At 42.9% G+C, this 18,755-nt stretch overlaps 1 protein-coding gene across 1 annotated transcript in view; it reads left to right on the forward strand.

Annotated features, from left to right (window-relative positions):
- Nucleotides 1-2,878: 2,878 nt before the first annotated feature.
- The window catches only part of LOC124593675, a 106,655-nt gene continuing 90,778 nt past the window's right edge, over nt 2,879-18,755 (forward strand). The window contains exon 1 of the mRNA XM_047131968.1: nt 2,879-3,344. Within this exon, the coding sequence (XP_046987924.1) occupies nt 3,201-3,344 (144 nt within the window). The 5' untranslated portion in view covers nt 2,879-3,200. The remainder of the gene's footprint in view (nt 3,345-18,755) is intronic.

Genomic DNA, 18,755 nt, shown 5'->3' on the forward strand with positions numbered 1-18,755 from the left:
GACTCACAAACTATCATGTATGTCAGCACCTGAACTCCAGTAACCTCTGTAACTAGAAAGTGGTTTTATGCTCATCAAGATATTTATCCATAAGAAAGTTTTTAATTCTTCCTTGGATGTTGGTACATAAGGTTTACCAGTAGTCAGAGACGACTGTTGAGCATACAAGTTCATCTGAAATAAAATTAACTCCATAATATCGTATGAAAGCAGAATGCCAAATAACCAAGATGGTAATGGTGTACCTAACTCCACAATAAAATCACTGGGACCAAACTGGGAAGTAAATGCAGGGGCCTCAGTAGGGCGTTCAGTTTTGCTCCACTTATGTTCAGTCTCCGATTGATCATCAGCTGTCTCAGATGGAGTCTGATGCGCTGTGACAGTTTAGCTTAGCTCAGTGTTTGGTGGCCCATTCACTAAAACGGTAGCTGGGCACTCATCCTCAGAATAAATTGACGTATCAGAATCAAACAGAATATTTTTGGATGCAGTCACTGCTGTCATCATTTTCCCCAGTATCAAGGGCTTTCAAAATTTCAGACTCACTCAGTTTTCTGTGGCCCCTCATTATCACTGAAAAGTAAAGAGTAAGATCTACCCATGTTTGAAGTAGACTGAGTGTTATGGTATTGTGTTGTATTGTATGAAACTGGGGACCTAGAAACGACGGAGAGGCCTCGTCCCTGCCAAAGCCCTCAGTGGTTCACAACCACACAACAGGCTACAGCAGTCCACTCAACCCACAGCTGCCCCACACCAAACCCAGGGTTATTGTGTGGTTCGGCGCCCAGTGGGCCACTCCCCCCCCCCTCCTCCCCCCCCCCCCCCCCCCGGGAACGTCTCATACCAGACGAATGTAACCTCAATGTTTGCGTGGTAGAGTAATTATGGTGTAAGCATACAAGGAGAAAGTGTTTGCGCAGCAATCGCCGACATAGTGTAACTGAGGCGGAATAAGGGGAACCAGTATGTATTCACTGAGGCAGATGGAAAACCGCCTTAAAAACCATCCACAGACTGCCCGGCACACCGGACCTCGACACTAATCCGCCAGGCGGATTCGTGCCGGGGACCTGTACACCTTCCTGCCCGGAAAGGAATGCATTAGATCGCACAGCTAACCGGGCGGCCGAGTGTTATGGTACGGCGGTAGATATTTTGAACCGATGAATAATTAGCTACATTTTAATAATTTTTCATAGAATTAGTCTGAACAACACAAAAAATTGTAATAAATAAATGTACTTACATACTACAAATGAAATTTTGTTGGTGACTTCCCTTAGCAGCTAGCAAATAACAATGTTGCACAAACAATGCCTTCAGTGTTCTTGAGCGCGACTGACGTAGAGATACACGAAGTACTAGCGCTGTTGCAAGAACCCAATTACTGCTGCCATCTGATGCATACATGTAAGAACTACACAGAACGTGCCCTGCTAGTAGTTCAAGTAATCTGTCACGAGGTGTGTTGTTATACGCATCCAGAATGGTGGTTTAAATAATGTACCACCATCCAACTGCCACCCAGCATCCTGTGATCCACTTACTAGATAACTAACATGTTGACAGAAGTGACAGTAGCACTTTTGGTTTGGGCACCACGTTGGTGCGGGCGTGGAGGGGCCCCATCTCTCTTCAACTGCGGTGTAATATAGTGTGGTACACAAATTGTACCACCAGACTTGAAAGAGTTAACATGGTGACTGACGTCGCGCGTCACGGCTTTGCTTCGCGTAGTAGTGTCTCTCCGGTTTAGTATTGAGCTCACTGTTTAATAATAATGTCAAAGCGTGAGTATATTGATCGTCTAAAGGGCGCATATTGATGTACTGTCAGTACTAGAAATATGAACAAGCAGTATTGATGGCATTCAAAATATTCTCTGTACTGTCAATACATACTGAACGTGTGAGGTCAAGTATTGACGGTTTGACAATATTCTCCATTGTGATATTGACAGCTTCACGTATCAGTCACGAGGCGTTTTAGTGTGTGCCTTTTGTTTTCAGTTCGCCTTTGTTCGTATCGTACATCAGATTCAATTTTTCAAGTGGTCTTTTAACATAAAACAATTTTGATAGACCTATGAGAGGCAAATCATAGCACATACCGCTTTCGGATGGTGAACGGAGGGGTCTCTATGACACTGCTTACATTAGGACAGAATTACAAGGCAGTTTGGAAAAACGCTTCCGCTTCGAAAAGTACATCATATATTTGCAATTACTAGTATGAGGTGTGCGAAATACACTTCAATTTCACCAAATTATTACAAAACGTAAAAAAAAAGTTTTACACCTGTTGTCAGAAAATATTTTTTCTAGTCGGGTATAATTGTTTCACAGATTTAATAGAATTATAGTAATTGTGTTTCCTGATATTACAGAACAAGACTTAGAGCATTCGAATGACCAGAACGTCGCCAGAAATATCAAATATACTCCTCTAATTTCTCGTTGGCTGCGATTGCGTCTCTCATTTACGTATCTTGCTTCCCTGTTTTATCTCGTTTCAAAATTAATAACTTGTTGAGCCGATACGGTGCAAGACTCGTCGGAAAAAGTGTGAAATCTTAAGGATATATGGTTTTGATTGTCAGTAAATTAATATGTGGCCAATCGCTCCTTTTTTCAGCCATTGTCGGATCCATTTCCTCTTTGTCTCCTGCTGTTGCAAGTTATAGCTAATATAATTGCAGCACACGCTTTCTTTTGGGTGTTCGTCATCGTGGCCTTGTAAAACCGCGTCGTCAATTGACAATTTTTGTTAATGTTATTGATGGTGCGAGGTCGCTTCAGTATAGTGTTGTCAATAAATACTGTACGTGTGCAGGCCCCTTAAAATACGAGTGCATTGTTGATATGGTTTATTTCTGGATCAGTTCTTTGACCATTCGTTAAAAGACACCGTGAAAATATATTAACGTTAGAAATACAATATAATGGTGCTTTACATTCTGCCAACATTTCCCTATTCGGTACGAAGCACCACAAAATTTTGCATAGCCCAAAACAAGCTAAAATAAAGTACTTTACTGTCTCTAAATTCGTTATGACCTACAAAATTTTTTCGCTAATAATGTATACAGAAAGTGTAGAAGTCGTATAGGAAGGAAGGTACGCACCAATAAAGCTTGTCTGTGGTATTCACCAAACACCCGCGGTAGACGGGCGTCGAAGTCTTCATGGAATGAAATGAGAGAGGAAATGATGGTTTTGGAACCGGAAATTGATCCGAATTTGTGCCGACTTTGTGGTAAAGCAGATGGCCTTAAAGTTGATATATTTGATGAAAAACACAATTATCAGAAGAAAATCCATTCATTGCTACCAGTTGCGGTAAGATTCTGTAGTGTATGCTTTCTTTTGTTGTGGCAGGTGTCCTAGTTGTGAATGAAACAAAACAGAGTTTTATAATCCGTGCAGTGTAAAATTGCGATAAGTTTGAAAATATGGTCATACGTCTAGAGTTTTAAAGTAATTTATCGGCTGTTTGCGAGATCATCGCACTAGTGAAACAGGTTGTCAACACACATTATAGTCAATAATCATGTACGTTATTCCCGAATACGGTCGCTCCAATACCCATTTTAATATCACCACACTCGAAAGCAAAACTCTAAATTCACAGTTAATTATAGCATTTAGAGAATATTACTTTGTTCGCAGATGACATCAGCTTGCATTTTGTGGATATCACATTTAAATGAAATTGTAAAAAAGGCAGTGATAATTGTTTGTTCAAAGGCCACACAGGATAAATTCGTGCCTAGCTACAACAGAACAGATTTTATCTGATGCGAACCAACAATACAGATACACTAAATTTTGCTCGGGTCAAAATATATAGTCAAATTAGTTGCACACGTGATTAGCACCAAAAATGAAATACCAATTAATTTTACACATTTACTTTGAATGTGGTATACATAATCTGAAGGCTTTGGGTGATGGCACTCTAAATAGTGACACTGTTTCAAATGTTGTTTATGTCTCTGAGAATTTATGTTATGGGTCCAGAAAGTTACATTTTAGCCCATAAATGATGTATGGAATAAGTATGTAGCTTTTCTGTGAAATAATAATTGACACACTGTTCACAGGTAGATTGTTTGGTGTCTGAAACTATTATGTACATGTTACATAACTGAGCATTGGTTAAGACAACCCTGTAGATACAAAAATACCATCACATTGTAATTTATCTAATAGGTTTCTTAAATCTGCTTGTGCAGGGCTGGTTCCATTGAGGAAGTAACAATTGTTGTTTCTCAGCCGTGTAAGTATTGGGCTTTAATTGATAATGTAACATACAAACAGTTGCTTCTCTGTTCCATGCCTCAATCCACACCTTTGTTTTTTCTTCTTCATGCTGAGATCTACAAAACACAAGCGATGACTTACGAACTGCCACCATCATTCCTAATGATAATGACGATGAGTCTCACTGGTAGTGCAAAATTCATTGCTTGTGTTTTATTGATATTAGTGCCAAGAAAAGGAAAAAAAAAAAACAACGGTGTGGGTAGAGGCAAGGAATGGAGAAACAGCTATTTATATGCTTCACTATTAATTATACTTATTTAAGTATTCATATATGATGTTAATCAAGAGGGGAGTGCTTCATTCTACTTTGAAGAAATATTAGCTTTTTATGCACCCACATTCTTCAAAAAAGCACAAGTTTGAAAGACAGTGATCAATGAATAGACTGTCTCTTCCTCTAATACATCAGTATAAGGAGAATGCCACAAAAGAATTACGTAAACATTTAGAATTAGTAATCTGTAGTGTTGCACTGGGAAATGGGTGGGAGCACTGTGTGTTCTGAATGACAAGAGTATGCATATTGCGTGTCCCTCATATAGGCCTCCCTTGTCAGCCTCATATTCAAAAACTGTACGAGATTTTTCAGCTAAATGTGTTTCAAGCAAACAGACAAATTGAATAACAAACCCCACATGGTCTGAAAGAAAAGCAGGAAGTAAAGTTAATTTCAAATGGGCATCTAGGTTTAAAATATACATAGCTGAACAGAGCTCTAAGAATTAAACTTTTGTGGTTTGGAAAGCTTTTGATACTTAGAATTCTTATGAAGACAATGTTCTTGACATTGACAGATTAAATGATGACTAGAGAATAGCCTACAAAACGTTTTATAGAATAATATATGTGCTTAAAAATTGTTTCTAAACTTACAGAGAGGAAGAGGGGTTTTCAAATTCCTATTTTAAATAAATGTATGTTACAATCATACATAAGAATTGTAAAATTTGATGTGTTCTTTGTCTTTTGTCTATTTGGCCATGATATGTCTGGTCCATTGTTTGGTGGCCAACTGTAAATTTTTGTAGTCAGTGTGTTGGTAGGAGGGGCCGGCCAGACTTTATGTGATTAGCCATGACCCTTTTTTGTTGAGGTGACAGTCTATCAGCAGTGATCAGCCATAAGAGTTGACATGACAAGGAAGCATGCTGGTCACTAGTAACTACAGAAATACATCTGGATACTAAAGGTGCCACAGAAGTGCACAAAACAAGATGTAAAGCATCTTATTTTGAAGATCTGAACAGTTAAAAAAAAGGGGGGGAGGGGATGAACTTAAACTTTCAGTGCAGAGTCAACTGTCTCACCTATAGTGAATGAGGCAATATGACTTGTGTAGACTGTTCAGTCCTTTAGTGTGCCTTGAAGAGTCATTTCCACTGATGACTTTCTTTGCAGGATGAACTGATGTGTATGTGTTACTAATAACATTTACTGATGCAAGTATTATGTAGAATCTGTTTTCTGTTCAAATTTAGTGCAGTAATGCATTCATTGTAAATAATTGTCGTAAAATGATTTTTCTATGACAATGAAAATAATCAGTTATTGATAATATAATGTAAATGGATATATAAAAAAAAAACAACTATTCACCAGGTAGTGGGAGAGGAACACACACAAAAAGGTTCAAGTTATACAAGCTTTTGGAGCCAGTGGCTCCATCTTCTGGGAGAAGAGTTTAAGGGGGAGGAAGAGGGGTGATGGAAAAGGACTGGAGAGGTTTAGGGAAAGGGATACAGTTCAAAGAAGTCACCCAGAAGCCCGGGTCAGGGGTGACTTACCAGGTGGGATGAGAAGGAAAGACCAATTGTTGGGAACTGCACCAGACAAGATTTGAAAACCTGAGAGCTTAAAGATGGAAGACAGGGTAATATGCACAACAGAGATTACTACTGAAATATCATGCACAAGTTTATAAGAGGTGGTGGTGGTTAGTGTTTAACGTCCCGTCGACAACGAGGGCACTAGAGACGTAGCTCATGCTCGGGTTAGGGAAGGATTGGGAAGGAAATCGGCCGTGCCCTTTCAAAGGAACAATCCCGGCATTTGCCTGAAGCGATTTAGGGAAATCACGGAAAACCTATATCAGGATGGCTGGAGACGGGATTGAACCGTCGTCCTCCCGAATGCGAGTCCAGTGTGCTAACCACTGCGCCACCTCGCTCGGTCCCTAAGTTTATAAGAGTGAAAAGCTAAGAGCATTGTAAGTAACAAGAGGTGGGAGGGGGGATGGTAAAAAATAGAAAATGCAGAAAATGAAAGATGTAGAAAACTAAAATGGAGTGGAGAAAGGAGTAGTTACTATGAATAAATGCTGAGACAGAAGAAATTAACATAAACTAAGGCCAGGTGTTGGTGAGAACCAAGGACATGTTGTAGTGCTAGTTCCCACTTGTGGAGTTCTGAGAAACTGGTGTGTGGGGGAAGAATATAGATGGTACATGTGGTGAATCAGGCACCAAGGCCATGACCGTCATGTTGTACAGTATGCTCTGCAACAGGATATTGTCTCTCCAGGCTGATAACTAGGTGCTAGTCATGCCAACATAAAAGGCTAAACAGTGTTTACATATCATCTGGTATATGACATGTGTTGTTTCACAGTATATGTTCTGCCAGTTACAGGGTTGGAATAGGTGATGGTAGGAAGGTGCATAAGACAAGTCTTGCAGTAGGGATGGTCACAGGTGTAGGAGCCATAGGGTGGGGAGATCGGTGCAGATGGATCATAGGGTCTGACAAGGATATTGTGGAGATTGGGAGGGCGATGAAAAGCTGTTCTAGGTGTGCTGGGCAAAATCTTATACAGAATGGATCTCACTTCAGGGCATGATTTTAGGAAGTCATGGCTTTGTTGAAGTTGCTGGTTAATATGTTCGAGACCAGGATAATACTAGGTGACAAGTGGTGTGTTCTGAAGTTGTTTTTTGGAGGGATCAGCAGTATCAGGATTGGATATGATGTCCCAGGAAATCTGCTTTTGAACTAGACTGTTGGGATAATTATGTCCATTGAAGGCTGAAGTGAGAGTGGTGGTGTATTACTGTAAAGAGTCTGCATCTGCACAAATCCGTTTGCCTCAAATGTCAAGACTGTACGGGAGGGAACATTTGATGTGAAAAGGATGGCAACTGTCAAAATGTAAGTACTGTTGTTTGTTAGTGAGTTTGATGTGGCTGGAAGTGTGTAGCTGGCTCTCGGTGAGGGTGAGGTCAACATCAAGGAAAGTGGCATGGGATTCAGAATAGGACCACGTGAAATTTAATTGGGTGAATGTATTTAGACATTCCAGGAATGTTAACTGGTCAGCCTCACCATGAGTCCATACGGCGAAGATGTCATCAATGTATCTGAACCAGATCTGCGGCTGAAGGCTTATGGATCCTAGGAAAGCTCCTCCAAGCAACCCATGAAAAGGTTGGCATAGGAAGGAGCCATCCTGATTCCCATGGCCGTACCCTAGATCTGTTTGGATGTCTGCCCCTCTAAGATGAAGTAATAGTTTGTAAGTATATAGTCTTTCCTTCTCATCCTGTCTGGTAAGCTTCCCCTGACCGATGTTATGGGTGACTTTTCTGAACTGAACCCCTTTCCCTAAATGTCTCCAGTCCTTCTCCTTCAGCTCTCTTCCCCTTCAAATCTTCTGCCAGAAGAAAGAGCCACTGGCTCCGAAAGCTTATAAAAGTTAAACCCTTTTGTGTGTGTGTTTCCCTGCTGCTGCTTGGCAAGTAGATTTATTATCTATCCATTTACAATATAAAATGATTTTTCTGTTTTTAATGATACAGGGCTACAATAGCCTAAGAATTATCACTTGCACTTCAGTGTATTGAATATTTACATGTTTTTTTTTTAAAGTTTGTTGTTACCTTTTAGATGAAAACAGCCTTAAGATTTTTTGACTTATTTCACACCAGTGAGTAACATTTCACTTGGTATCTGTGGAAGGTATATTAGCATATACATTTGTCTTTGTCAAGATTTATTGTGTATTTGTGTTTTCTGACATGTTTTACATCCTGGAGTAACTCTTCCCTGTGTATCTATTGGAACAAAAAATGCATCTGATCTAATGTAATCTATACCATGTGTGTATTGTCATTTTACAGCAAGAAGGTTCGATAACATAAGTTCTCCCTCCAGATTGTCTCACATCACAGCTACCTGATGTGAACATTCAGCTGTTATCACGTGATGCACCACATTGAAGATATGCCTAATACTGGTCGTCCACACTCAACAACCCTAGTGAATGACTCTCCACTGTTCACAAACCACTCCACATGAGCAAGTTATTCTCTAGGCATCCCTTACAAGCCCGCAGCACTTTAGTGTAAGAATGGTGGGAAAGGGAACTACTGGAATAGAACCAGGGTCAATGGTATGGGGGGGGGGGATTTATTCGCTGCCTGAGAATCGTCGTGGAAGAGAGCTTATGGGACCAGGTACCAGTTCGTGTCTCAGGCATGCAGTTTCAAAGATTGAGCAGAAACAGTGGCAAGCCAGCCAGCTTATCATTTAAGGATGTTGTACATCATTCGTTGCTGTCCTGATGAAAGTATCCTCCAGCCTACTGTCCAGGCTTAAAATAGACATATCGGTTATGGGTTATTCTTTAAATATAATGCACAACCACACTATGCACAGCTCATGAACACCTCCCTCTATGAGGTAGGATTCAGCTGAATGGAATAGCCTGTAGCATCTACTCACATGAACCTATTTTAGCATGCATCGTAAATGAACACATTCAAAAGAGGGAGTGCAGAAATTATTGTGAGCATTTTGTATAGAAACAAATAATTTCCCTGTATTGCACCCCCACACAGGAAAGATGACTTCAGTAGCAAAATGACTAAAAGTGACTGTGCATTATTCATTACAAACAGGCATATTACGTCAGCTGTTCCACTCATTAACATAATTTAGAGATTAACTGTTTTCATTCATTTATCACAGAAAGTAACTGACGCACAGCATATTTCCCATCTCATGATTTTCTTTATGAAGAGGTAGTGTATACAATATGCCGTGGGCTCCAGCAATAGCTGCCTATAGATGAAGTTCTCAACAGTCGTATTGCATCAGAAGACATTGTCTAATACAAAAGGCAAGTGATTCACCTTGGCCAGATGGTTGTTATTGGCTCTTTGAGTGCCTCTCACGTAGCACACAGAAGTCCTGAAACATGCTGGTGTTCAGACAGGGAATGTTCAGATTGTTGACTGACTTCATGTTGCAGCTTCCATTTGTGCAACAGTTGCGCAGCTTGATTGGACATTCACTCAGTGTTGTACCGTTGTATTTCCATTTGTTCCCCTCACTGATTAAAGTTTTCGACAACTGGTCAGATGCTAGACTCCTGTGTTGCTGGCTATGCATCCAGCCTATAGAATTCTATAAACAGGGCACTTGAAACTTGTTTCCGGCATGGAAAAGTTGTCAAGAGACTTGATGTATTTGTTGAGACTGCTGCTTGTGGCAGTCGTGACATATCAGAATCGACTGTCACCTTTGCCTGCATCATCTGCATCATTATGATCCTCTCCTGGGGCCACTGTTTACGTGAACAGCATAGGCTTGTTTACTTAAATATTACGCAATGTTAGGCTTAATGCAGTACTACTTTTAATGTTTTATAGTGGGTTAGTTGATTTAGAAAATACAAGTAGCATGGAACGTATGATATTCAGATTGTGTTTTGCTTTGGAAACTATTTGGAAATTCCACTGATTTGGTCAGATATATCGGTGGAAGCAGACATCGTTGTACTAAAAGTAAATTGAGTTACTGCTACTAATAATGGAAGTAGATCGATGCTGGCATATAAACAGACCTTAATTTTTTTCTAGACTGCTCCCATAGCCAGTAGGCTATTGGATGAAATGTGTAGATTATCATCTTTTGTTTTCTGTTTATAGGGTCATTAATTTTGTATTGTAAAGTTTGATGCATGGAGAGCTGCATCAAATCAGTCTCTAGACTGAAGATCTTAACAACAACAATAACAAAGTTTGATTTTTAATTTTTGGTTTCTGATCTTGTTTGTTCGTTCTGGGTGGTGAAAGGTTTTGAGTACTGTTGGCTATAAATTTACTGAAATAATGAAACAAGTTATATGGTGTAATTTTTTCCAGCACATTTTTAGAATTCAACCCATCGTAGATAACAAGTTTAACAAAAACAGTATAAACAAATTTATAAATTTTGAACTAATATATCACTTTTCTGTCCAAAACATTGAATGTCCTGATGATTAATTTCTATATGTAATTTTTTGACCATTCTTGTACTGTAAGTTTGGGAGATCTCAATTTAAGGTAACAGTAACTTAAAAGACAAATGATTGTCAATACAATGCATAAACGTGTGATAAAAAAGTAATGAGAATTTTTGTTTCTCTAAGAATATTTTTTTATTCATCAACAACAACTTTGTCCCCTTCGAAGTAATTCCCCTCAGATATAATGCACATGTGCCAACAGTTTTTCCAGTCTTGGAAGCTCTTCTGGAACTCACTTCTCATCATGATGTTCAGCTCTGCCTGTGATTCTGTTTTTATATCATCATTGGTGGCAAACTAACGTCCTTTCATGGTTCCCTTCAGCCCTGGGCATAGAAAGAAGTCGCAGAGGGTCATGTCCGATGAATGCAGTGCCTGAGGCAACATAATTGAGGTGTGAACGGGAGCTCTGGCATGATGCTATTTCCATGAGTGGTTTTCCCACAATTCCTGTCATTTTCTTCAGATTGGTTCATGCAAACGGCGCATAACTTTTAGGAAGTATTCCTTATTGACAGTACCACCTTAGGGCAGGAACTCATAATGTACTATCCCATTGCAATTGAAGAAAACAGTGAGAGGAACTTTCGCATTAGATCGAGCTTGCTGAAATTTTTTCGGTCTTGGTTCTTCAGGCAGTTTCCGCTGGGGCAATTGGGCCTTGGTTTCAACGTCATACCCATGTACTCATGTTTTGTCACCTGTTATAAGCTTCTATAGAAGTTCTGGATCATTGTTGACTTCATTCAGGATTTCCTGAGCAATGTCTATGCAACGTCATTTTTGGTTGAAATTCAACAATTTAGGAACAAACTTTGCTACTACATGTTTCGTGCCCAAAACTCCCCAAAACATTGCTTGGCAAGAGCCAAAGGATAGGGTGACATCATCAGAAACCTCTCTAATGGTGATTCGGCAATTTTTCCAAAACCATTTTCTTTACACCTTTCACATTGTCATCGGTAATTGATGTAGTAGGATGTCCAGGGTGGTCGTTGTGCTCATCTTCTTGACTCTATTTAAAATGTTTATAGCACTCTTAAATTCTTGTCATACTCATAGTAGATTTGCCAAAAGCCACAGGCAACAGTACGAATGCGGTATTGTACTTTATTCCAGTTTCAAACAAAATTTAGAGCAAATTCTTTGATCCATCTTTTTCAAAGGTAAAAATTCGCTGAACACTTGTAAATATACATAACCTTTCAGACTGTCAGCAATAAACTAAATATTCAAAACAGCTGAAAATGCCAGCATACACCAGGAACATGTGTACCAACAAGACTTTAAAAAAAATTTGTGTGCAACCTGTGAAATTAAAAAATATCCAGAATGAAATTTTAACTCTGCAGTGAAGTGTGCAGTGATATGAAACTTCCTGGCACATTATAACTGTGTGCCAGATGGAGACTTGATCTAGGGACCCCATATTTGTTCTGTGTGTTCACAAGTAATCCTCCTCCCAGTCTTGATGTAGGTTTCACTCACTCACACACACTCACGCACACACACACACACACACACACACACACACACACACACACACACACACACAGCCACAGTTTCAGCACAATTTAGTAGGCTGGGACTACGCCACAGTTTTGAAATGTTTATATTCCATTGACTCTGAAGAAGGAATCTTTCAAAAGCTAGAAACATTCTCAGTTTTCTTTATGTCTGTTGATGACTATCATGTCAGCTATTCCACAAATAGTTACATTTAATCAAGTATTGCAGTTTAACAATGGCATTCGTAAGTAGCTGGGGATTGTGGGGCATAAATATTTGTCACTGTCACTACTTTTATTTATAACACAACCCACATAATCAGAACACATCAGCTTGAATAATGAAGTAAGAAACAGCAACAGCAAAAGGACACAGAAGTTCTACACACTTAGGTATTAGCAACAGGCAGCCTCACCCTACTAGTGGTTGTTGTGCAACAAGAGTTCGGAGTGGTATGTGGTGGTGGTGGTGGGGGGAAGGGGGGGGGCTGTGGAGGCATAAGTAATTACCAGCTTCAATACTTTTATTTATAATATAACCTATCTAATTAGAGCACATCAGCTTAATCCCTTAAGTAGACATTTTTCAGCCATGCTCCTCTGCCTCAGTTGGCAATTTCTGCTAGCACTGGCTAGTGCCACGTGTCTTACCCAGTCATTAAAACATTTCTTTCTTCATTTTAGTTTGTGGACCAGAAGACAGGTTGAAGTGCTATGGAATGAAAAAGAGAAATTAAATTTCATTTTTTGCGTTACTACAGATTGTTTTCTGTGTCAAATATTTTAAAATGTGATGTTGCACATAGGACTATTAATGCATACTCCATACATCCTTGTTGGTCTTTTCATCATTGTGCATGGCAAAACCTCTAGAAAATGCCTGGCTGCAAGACAATTCACTTTTGGTGATTGAGGTGCATGTCCAATTGGTAACCCTTGTTATGGAGAGGATTCGGACAGATATTCCCCAAGATTAATAATGAATTCCAATCTGCTTTTTTCACTGCCATATTTTTTGTACAGAATGTGTGCATTGAAACATGCAATGAATTGCAAAACACACTCTGATAATATTTTTTCAGTTTGTTTCTAGTCATTTGCTGTCACTGCAACTGGGTGTCAGTGCTATTGAGCTCTCCCGTATCCCATAGTCCTTGATAACAATTGGCTTTACCTGATGGAATTCTTCAAAATTACTTCTTGAAATGTATCATCATGAAACCTCCTGACTATAACAATGTCCCTCTTGCTTTCCATACACTCAACATCAGTTTGTTTCTGTAGACAGCCCCTCTCCTCCGGCGGGGCTCATGGTTCTTTCGTGAGTTCGTGCATGGCGCACATGGGTCCCTGAGCTGTTACGGCCCATTCTTCGCCCCTGGCTGCAATTCCTTCAACCTGCCCCCTCTCTCCCTATTCTCACTTCTTCCCCGCTGCCACCTCCTTCCCCTCTCTCAGTGTTTTTTGATTTATGTCGACCAGGCTATCCATCTGGTTACCTGTATTGGTTGCAATTTTGTTCCTCTTGCCTGTTCTTTCAACCTTTTGGCTTTTAGATCCCCACTTGAGGTTAGACCTCCACTTCAAAATTTCCTGTTATTAGTGTGAGCCATATGGGGAAGAATTCCCTCTCTAGCACCTACGGTGTGAATTCCTCTCCCCCCTTCCTTCCCCTCTCCCTTCCCAACTATAGTCCCCTTCCACCCTTCTAGGTCACCAGCACATGTAGCCAGTCCATGTGGTGGGGCTGTTATTTACCCATATGGCTGAGCCCCCTGACAACACAGGGATCCCACTACTGATACCTGAGCTGTTTCCTCCCCATGTATTCCAGAGAGTGGTTGCTTATCTTGTCAGAGCATCAGAACTCCCCGCAATGGCCACTATGCCGGACGGCCCTCGCTGTGGCTGGGTGGCACCTGTGGGGAGAGCCCCTGATCGGAGTGGGTTGTATCATGGCAGATGCTTGGTACATGAAGTGTATCAAGCTGCAAAAATCTGGCCATTCTCAAACAGCCGTCTCTTCGAATGCTGAATTATCATTAAATGCTGCTTCATATGACCCGGCAACTGTCCCCTCCCTTACTACACCATGGGAGGAGGGCCAGGCTCGCCGTCTTGGGATGAAACCCTTTTCCCGTTACTTTGTCTGTACTAGGACGGTTGAGGACACATTCACCGCCACAAAGCCATTGTTTTTCGTGGGAAATATCGAGGACAAGTTTGGTGAAGTGGAGTCTCTTAGTGAGATGCGATTGGGCTCCCTGTTGATCAAAGCTTCTTCTGCCACCCAATCTGCGGGCCTTGATGCCTGTGATAGTCTTGGCAATGTTCCAGTGTGTATCACTCCTCACCAGTCTCTGAATATGGTCCAGGGAGTAATTTTCCATAGGGACCTCATCCTGCAAACTGATGAGGAACTCCAGGCTAATGTGGAGTGGAGTGTTGTTCATTTTGTTCGACACGTGCGAAAGGGTCGCAAAGACGACTGCACTGATAATGGTGCCTTCATTCTGGCTTTCGAGGGGGATACTCTCCCAGGAAAGGTGAAGGTTACGTGCTACAGATGTGATGTGAAGCTGTACGTCCCTCCACCTATGCGGTGCTTTCGATGCTTGCATTTTGGGCATATGTCTTCCCATTGTATGGCAGACCCTTTGTGTAGTGACTGGCCACCACTCCATGAGAGAAGCCCCTGTGTTCTACCATCTGTGTGTGTCAGTTGTGCTGACGGCCACTCCCCTCGCTCGTCGGATTTCCCGGCTCACAAGAGAGAAAAGAAGATCCAAGAATACAAGTCCCTGGATCGTCTGTCTTATGCTGAGGCCTGCCAAAAGAATGAGACACTCCATCCAGTGTCACTATCTTCAACTTTTGTCTCCGTTACTTCCTTTCCTCCTCCTCCTCCTCCTCCCCCCCCCCCCCCCTTTGTTCTTACCCCAGCCCTACCCCACTCTCGTCTCCCCCTCCCCTGCAGTTCCCATGACCTCACTTCAGGGATCCGCTCCCCCTCCGTGGCCAAAGAAATGCCACCCTTCTGCGGAAACTGCCAGTGATCGGGCTCCCTCCTGGGACCCCTCTCCCCGCCATCTCCCCCGCCAGAAGACTGTTACCACCACTCGATCACGAGGTGCACCATCTGTGCGCCCCAAGTTCGCCCGCTCTCTTTTGGTTCCCGATCTTGCAGAAGCCTCTACTTCCCCTGTGCCCCGCTCTCCTCCACCTCAGACAGAGAAGAAGAAGTAACATAAATCAAACGCAGGGGACATTGGTCCCCACCCCCCTACCGGAGAAGCAATAGCCTCCTCTGGCTCCTCTCATGTGGAAGGGGTCCATTGGGGCCCTCTCTCCCAAGGTCTCCACTAATGCCATGGCGGACACTCACCAGTGGCTCAAGGAGTCAAAAGATGCTGGACGAAGAGCTTCACAGTCTTGCTCCATGCCTGAAGCTGCTGCGGAGAAATATTCCTAGCAAGTCCCTGAAGATAAGTGAGAGAGCAAGCAAACTAAGAACAAGTCTGCTAAGAAACAGGGCCCTCTCATGGCTCCACCACCATGCCCTATCCATTCTGCATCTCAGGATGCAGTGGAGATCTTAGTGTCCCCTGCTGACGTGGAGCTCACTGATGCCTCATCCACTGTAGAAATGGCTACAAATACTCATTCGGAGGCAGCAGTTGACCTTGAGGCATAACCTGCCTCCTTTTGCACTTCATGGCTTCCCAGCCTCATGATAACGTCATCCTCCAGTGGAATTTCGGCGGTTTTTTCCACCACCTGGATGAGCTACGGCAACAGTTAAGTTTTACACCTCTTTTCTGCATTGCCCTCCAGGAAACCTGGTTCCCGGCAATGTGGACCCCTACCCTCCGTAGCTATAAGGAATATTACAGGAACCGTAACAACTATAATAGAGCGTCAGGTGTCTTTCTCCTGAACTCAATATGCAGTGAACCTGTGCCCCGTCAAACCCCTCTTGAAGCTGTGGCTGTCAGGTTAAGGACGATGCAGAAAATAACTGTCTGCAACATATATCTTCCTCCAGATGGTGCAGTACGCCTGAATGCATTGACTGCACTGATTGGTCAACTCCCTAAACCTTTCCTACTTTTGGGAGATTTTAACGCTCATAACCTCTTGTTGGGTGGCACAGTTCTTACTGGCCGAGGCAGAGATGTCGAAAATTTACTGTCTCACAGAATGAGATTTTCACTTTGCAGCGGAGTGTGTGCTGATATGAAACTTCCTGGCAGATTAAAACTGTGTGCCAGATCGAGACTCGAACTCAGGACCTTTGCCTTTTGCGGGCAAGTGCTCTACCAACTTAGCTACCCAAGCATGACTCATGCCCCATCCTCACAGCTTGACTTCTGCCATTACCTCGTCTCCTACCTTCCAAACTTTACAGAAGCTCTCCTGCGAACCTTGCAGAACTAGCACTCCTGAATGAAAGGATATTGCGGAGACATGGCTTAGCCACAGCCAGGGGGATGTTTCCAGAATGAGATTTTCACTCTGCAATGGAGTGTGCACTGATATGAAACTTGATTAGGAGGCGTGAGTCGTGCTTGGGTAGCTCAGTTGGAAGAGCACTTGCCTGCGAAAGGCAAAGGTCCCGAGTTCGAGTCTCGGTCCGGCACACAGTTTTAATCTGCCAGGAAGTTTTACTGTCTCCGTTCAACCTCTGCCTCATTAATATAGGGGCTGCCACACATTTCAGTGTGGCACATGGCACATATTTGGCCATTGATCTTTCGGTTTGCAGTCCTGGCCTTCTCTCATCTATCCACTGGGGAGCACGACGACCTGTGTTGTAGTGACCACTTCCCCATCTGCCTGTCACTGCCCCGTCGTCAGGCCTGTGGACGCCTTCCCAGATGGCCTTTAAACAAGGCAGACTGGGAAGCCTTCACCTGTGCTGTCACCGTTGAATTTCCCCCACATGGTTACATTGATGTGGTGGTTGAGCAGGTAACTACAACGATTGTTTCTGCGGCGGGAAACGTGATCCCTTGTTCTTTAGGGTGCCCCCGGCGAAAGACAGTCCCTTGGTGGTCGCTGGAAGTTTCTGAGCTAATTAAGGAGTGTCAGCGAGCTCTACAGTCTCATAAGTGGCACCCTTCACTGGAGCGCCTCGTAGCCTTTAAACGGCTCCGTGGTCACATTCGCCAGCGTATCAAAAGGCAGAAACAGGAGTGCAGGGAGAGGTGCGTGTCGACCATTGGGTGCCATACGTTACCTTCCCAAGTCTGGCCAAAGATCAAACGAGTTTTTGGGTACCAGACCCCAACAGGTGTTAACTTAAATGGCGTGTTATCTACCGATGCAAATGCAATTGCTGAGCACTATGCTCGTGCCTCTGTGTCGGTGAATTACTCCCCAGCCTTTCAGACTCTCAAACGGTGGATGGAAGGGAAAGTCCTCTTGTTCTCTACATGCCACAGTGAACCCTATAACACCCCATTTACAGTGTGGCAGCTCCTCATTGCCCTTGCACATTTCCCCGACACAGCTCCTGGGCCTGATCGGATCCACAATCAGATTATCAAACATCTATCATCTGACTACAAGCGACATTTCTCGTGATCTTCAACCGGATCTGGTGGGATGGCGTCTTTCCATCACACTGTCGGGAGAGCACCATCATACCAGTACTCAAGCTCAGCAAAAAACCACTTGATGTGGATAGTTATTGGCCCATCAGCCTCTCCAATGTTCTTTGTAAGCTGCAGAATGTATGGTGTGTTTGGAGGTTGAGTTGGGTCCTGGAGTCACATGGCCTACTGGCTCCGTGCAAGGGCAGTGTCTGCGTGGGTCGCCCTACCACTGATAATCTTGTGTCCCTTGAGTCTGCCATCCAAACGGCCTTTTCCAGATGCCAACATCTTGTTGCCATCTTTTTTGATTTACGAAAAGTGTATGACACCACCTGGCGACATTATATCCTTGGCACATTATACGAGTGAGGTATCTGAGGCCCACTCCCGATTTTTATCCAGAATTTCCTGTCACTTCGTACTTTCCGTGTCAAAGTTGGTGCCTCCCATTGTTCCCCCCCGTATCCAGGAGAATGGCGTCCTGCTGGGCTCTGTATTGAGTGTATATATTTTTAGTAGCCATTAATGGTCTAGCAGCAGCTGGAGGGCAGTCCGTCTCACCCTCTCTCTATGCAGATGACTTCTGCATTTCGTACTGCTCCACCAGTACTGTTGTTGCTGAGTGGCACCTACAGGGAGCCATCCACAGGGCTCTAGCCCAAGGCTTTCAGTTTTTAGCTGCAAAGTTCTGTGTTATGCACTTCTGCTGGCGTCGTACCATTCATCCGGAACCAGAACTTCACCTTACTGACGATCCCCTCACTGTAGTCGAGACGTAACGATTTTTAGGACTGGTTTTCGATGCCCGATTGACTTGGCTTCCTCACCTGCATCAGCTTAAGTGGAAGTGCTGGCAGCACCTCAATGCCCTCTGCTGCTTGGACAACACCAACAGGGGTGCAGATCGCTCTACGCTGTTGCAGCTATACAGAGCCCTTGTTCAATCCCGCCTTGAGTATGGGATTCTGTTTTATGGCTCGTCAGCGCCCTCAGCGTTGCATTTACTCGACCCAGTGCACCACTGTGGCTTTTG

This window comes from Schistocerca americana, chromosome 2 (genome assembly GCF_021461395.2).
Source record: "Schistocerca americana isolate TAMUIC-IGC-003095 chromosome 2, iqSchAmer2.1, whole genome shotgun sequence".
NCBI lineage: Eukaryota > Metazoa > Arthropoda > Insecta > Orthoptera > Acrididae > Schistocerca > Schistocerca americana.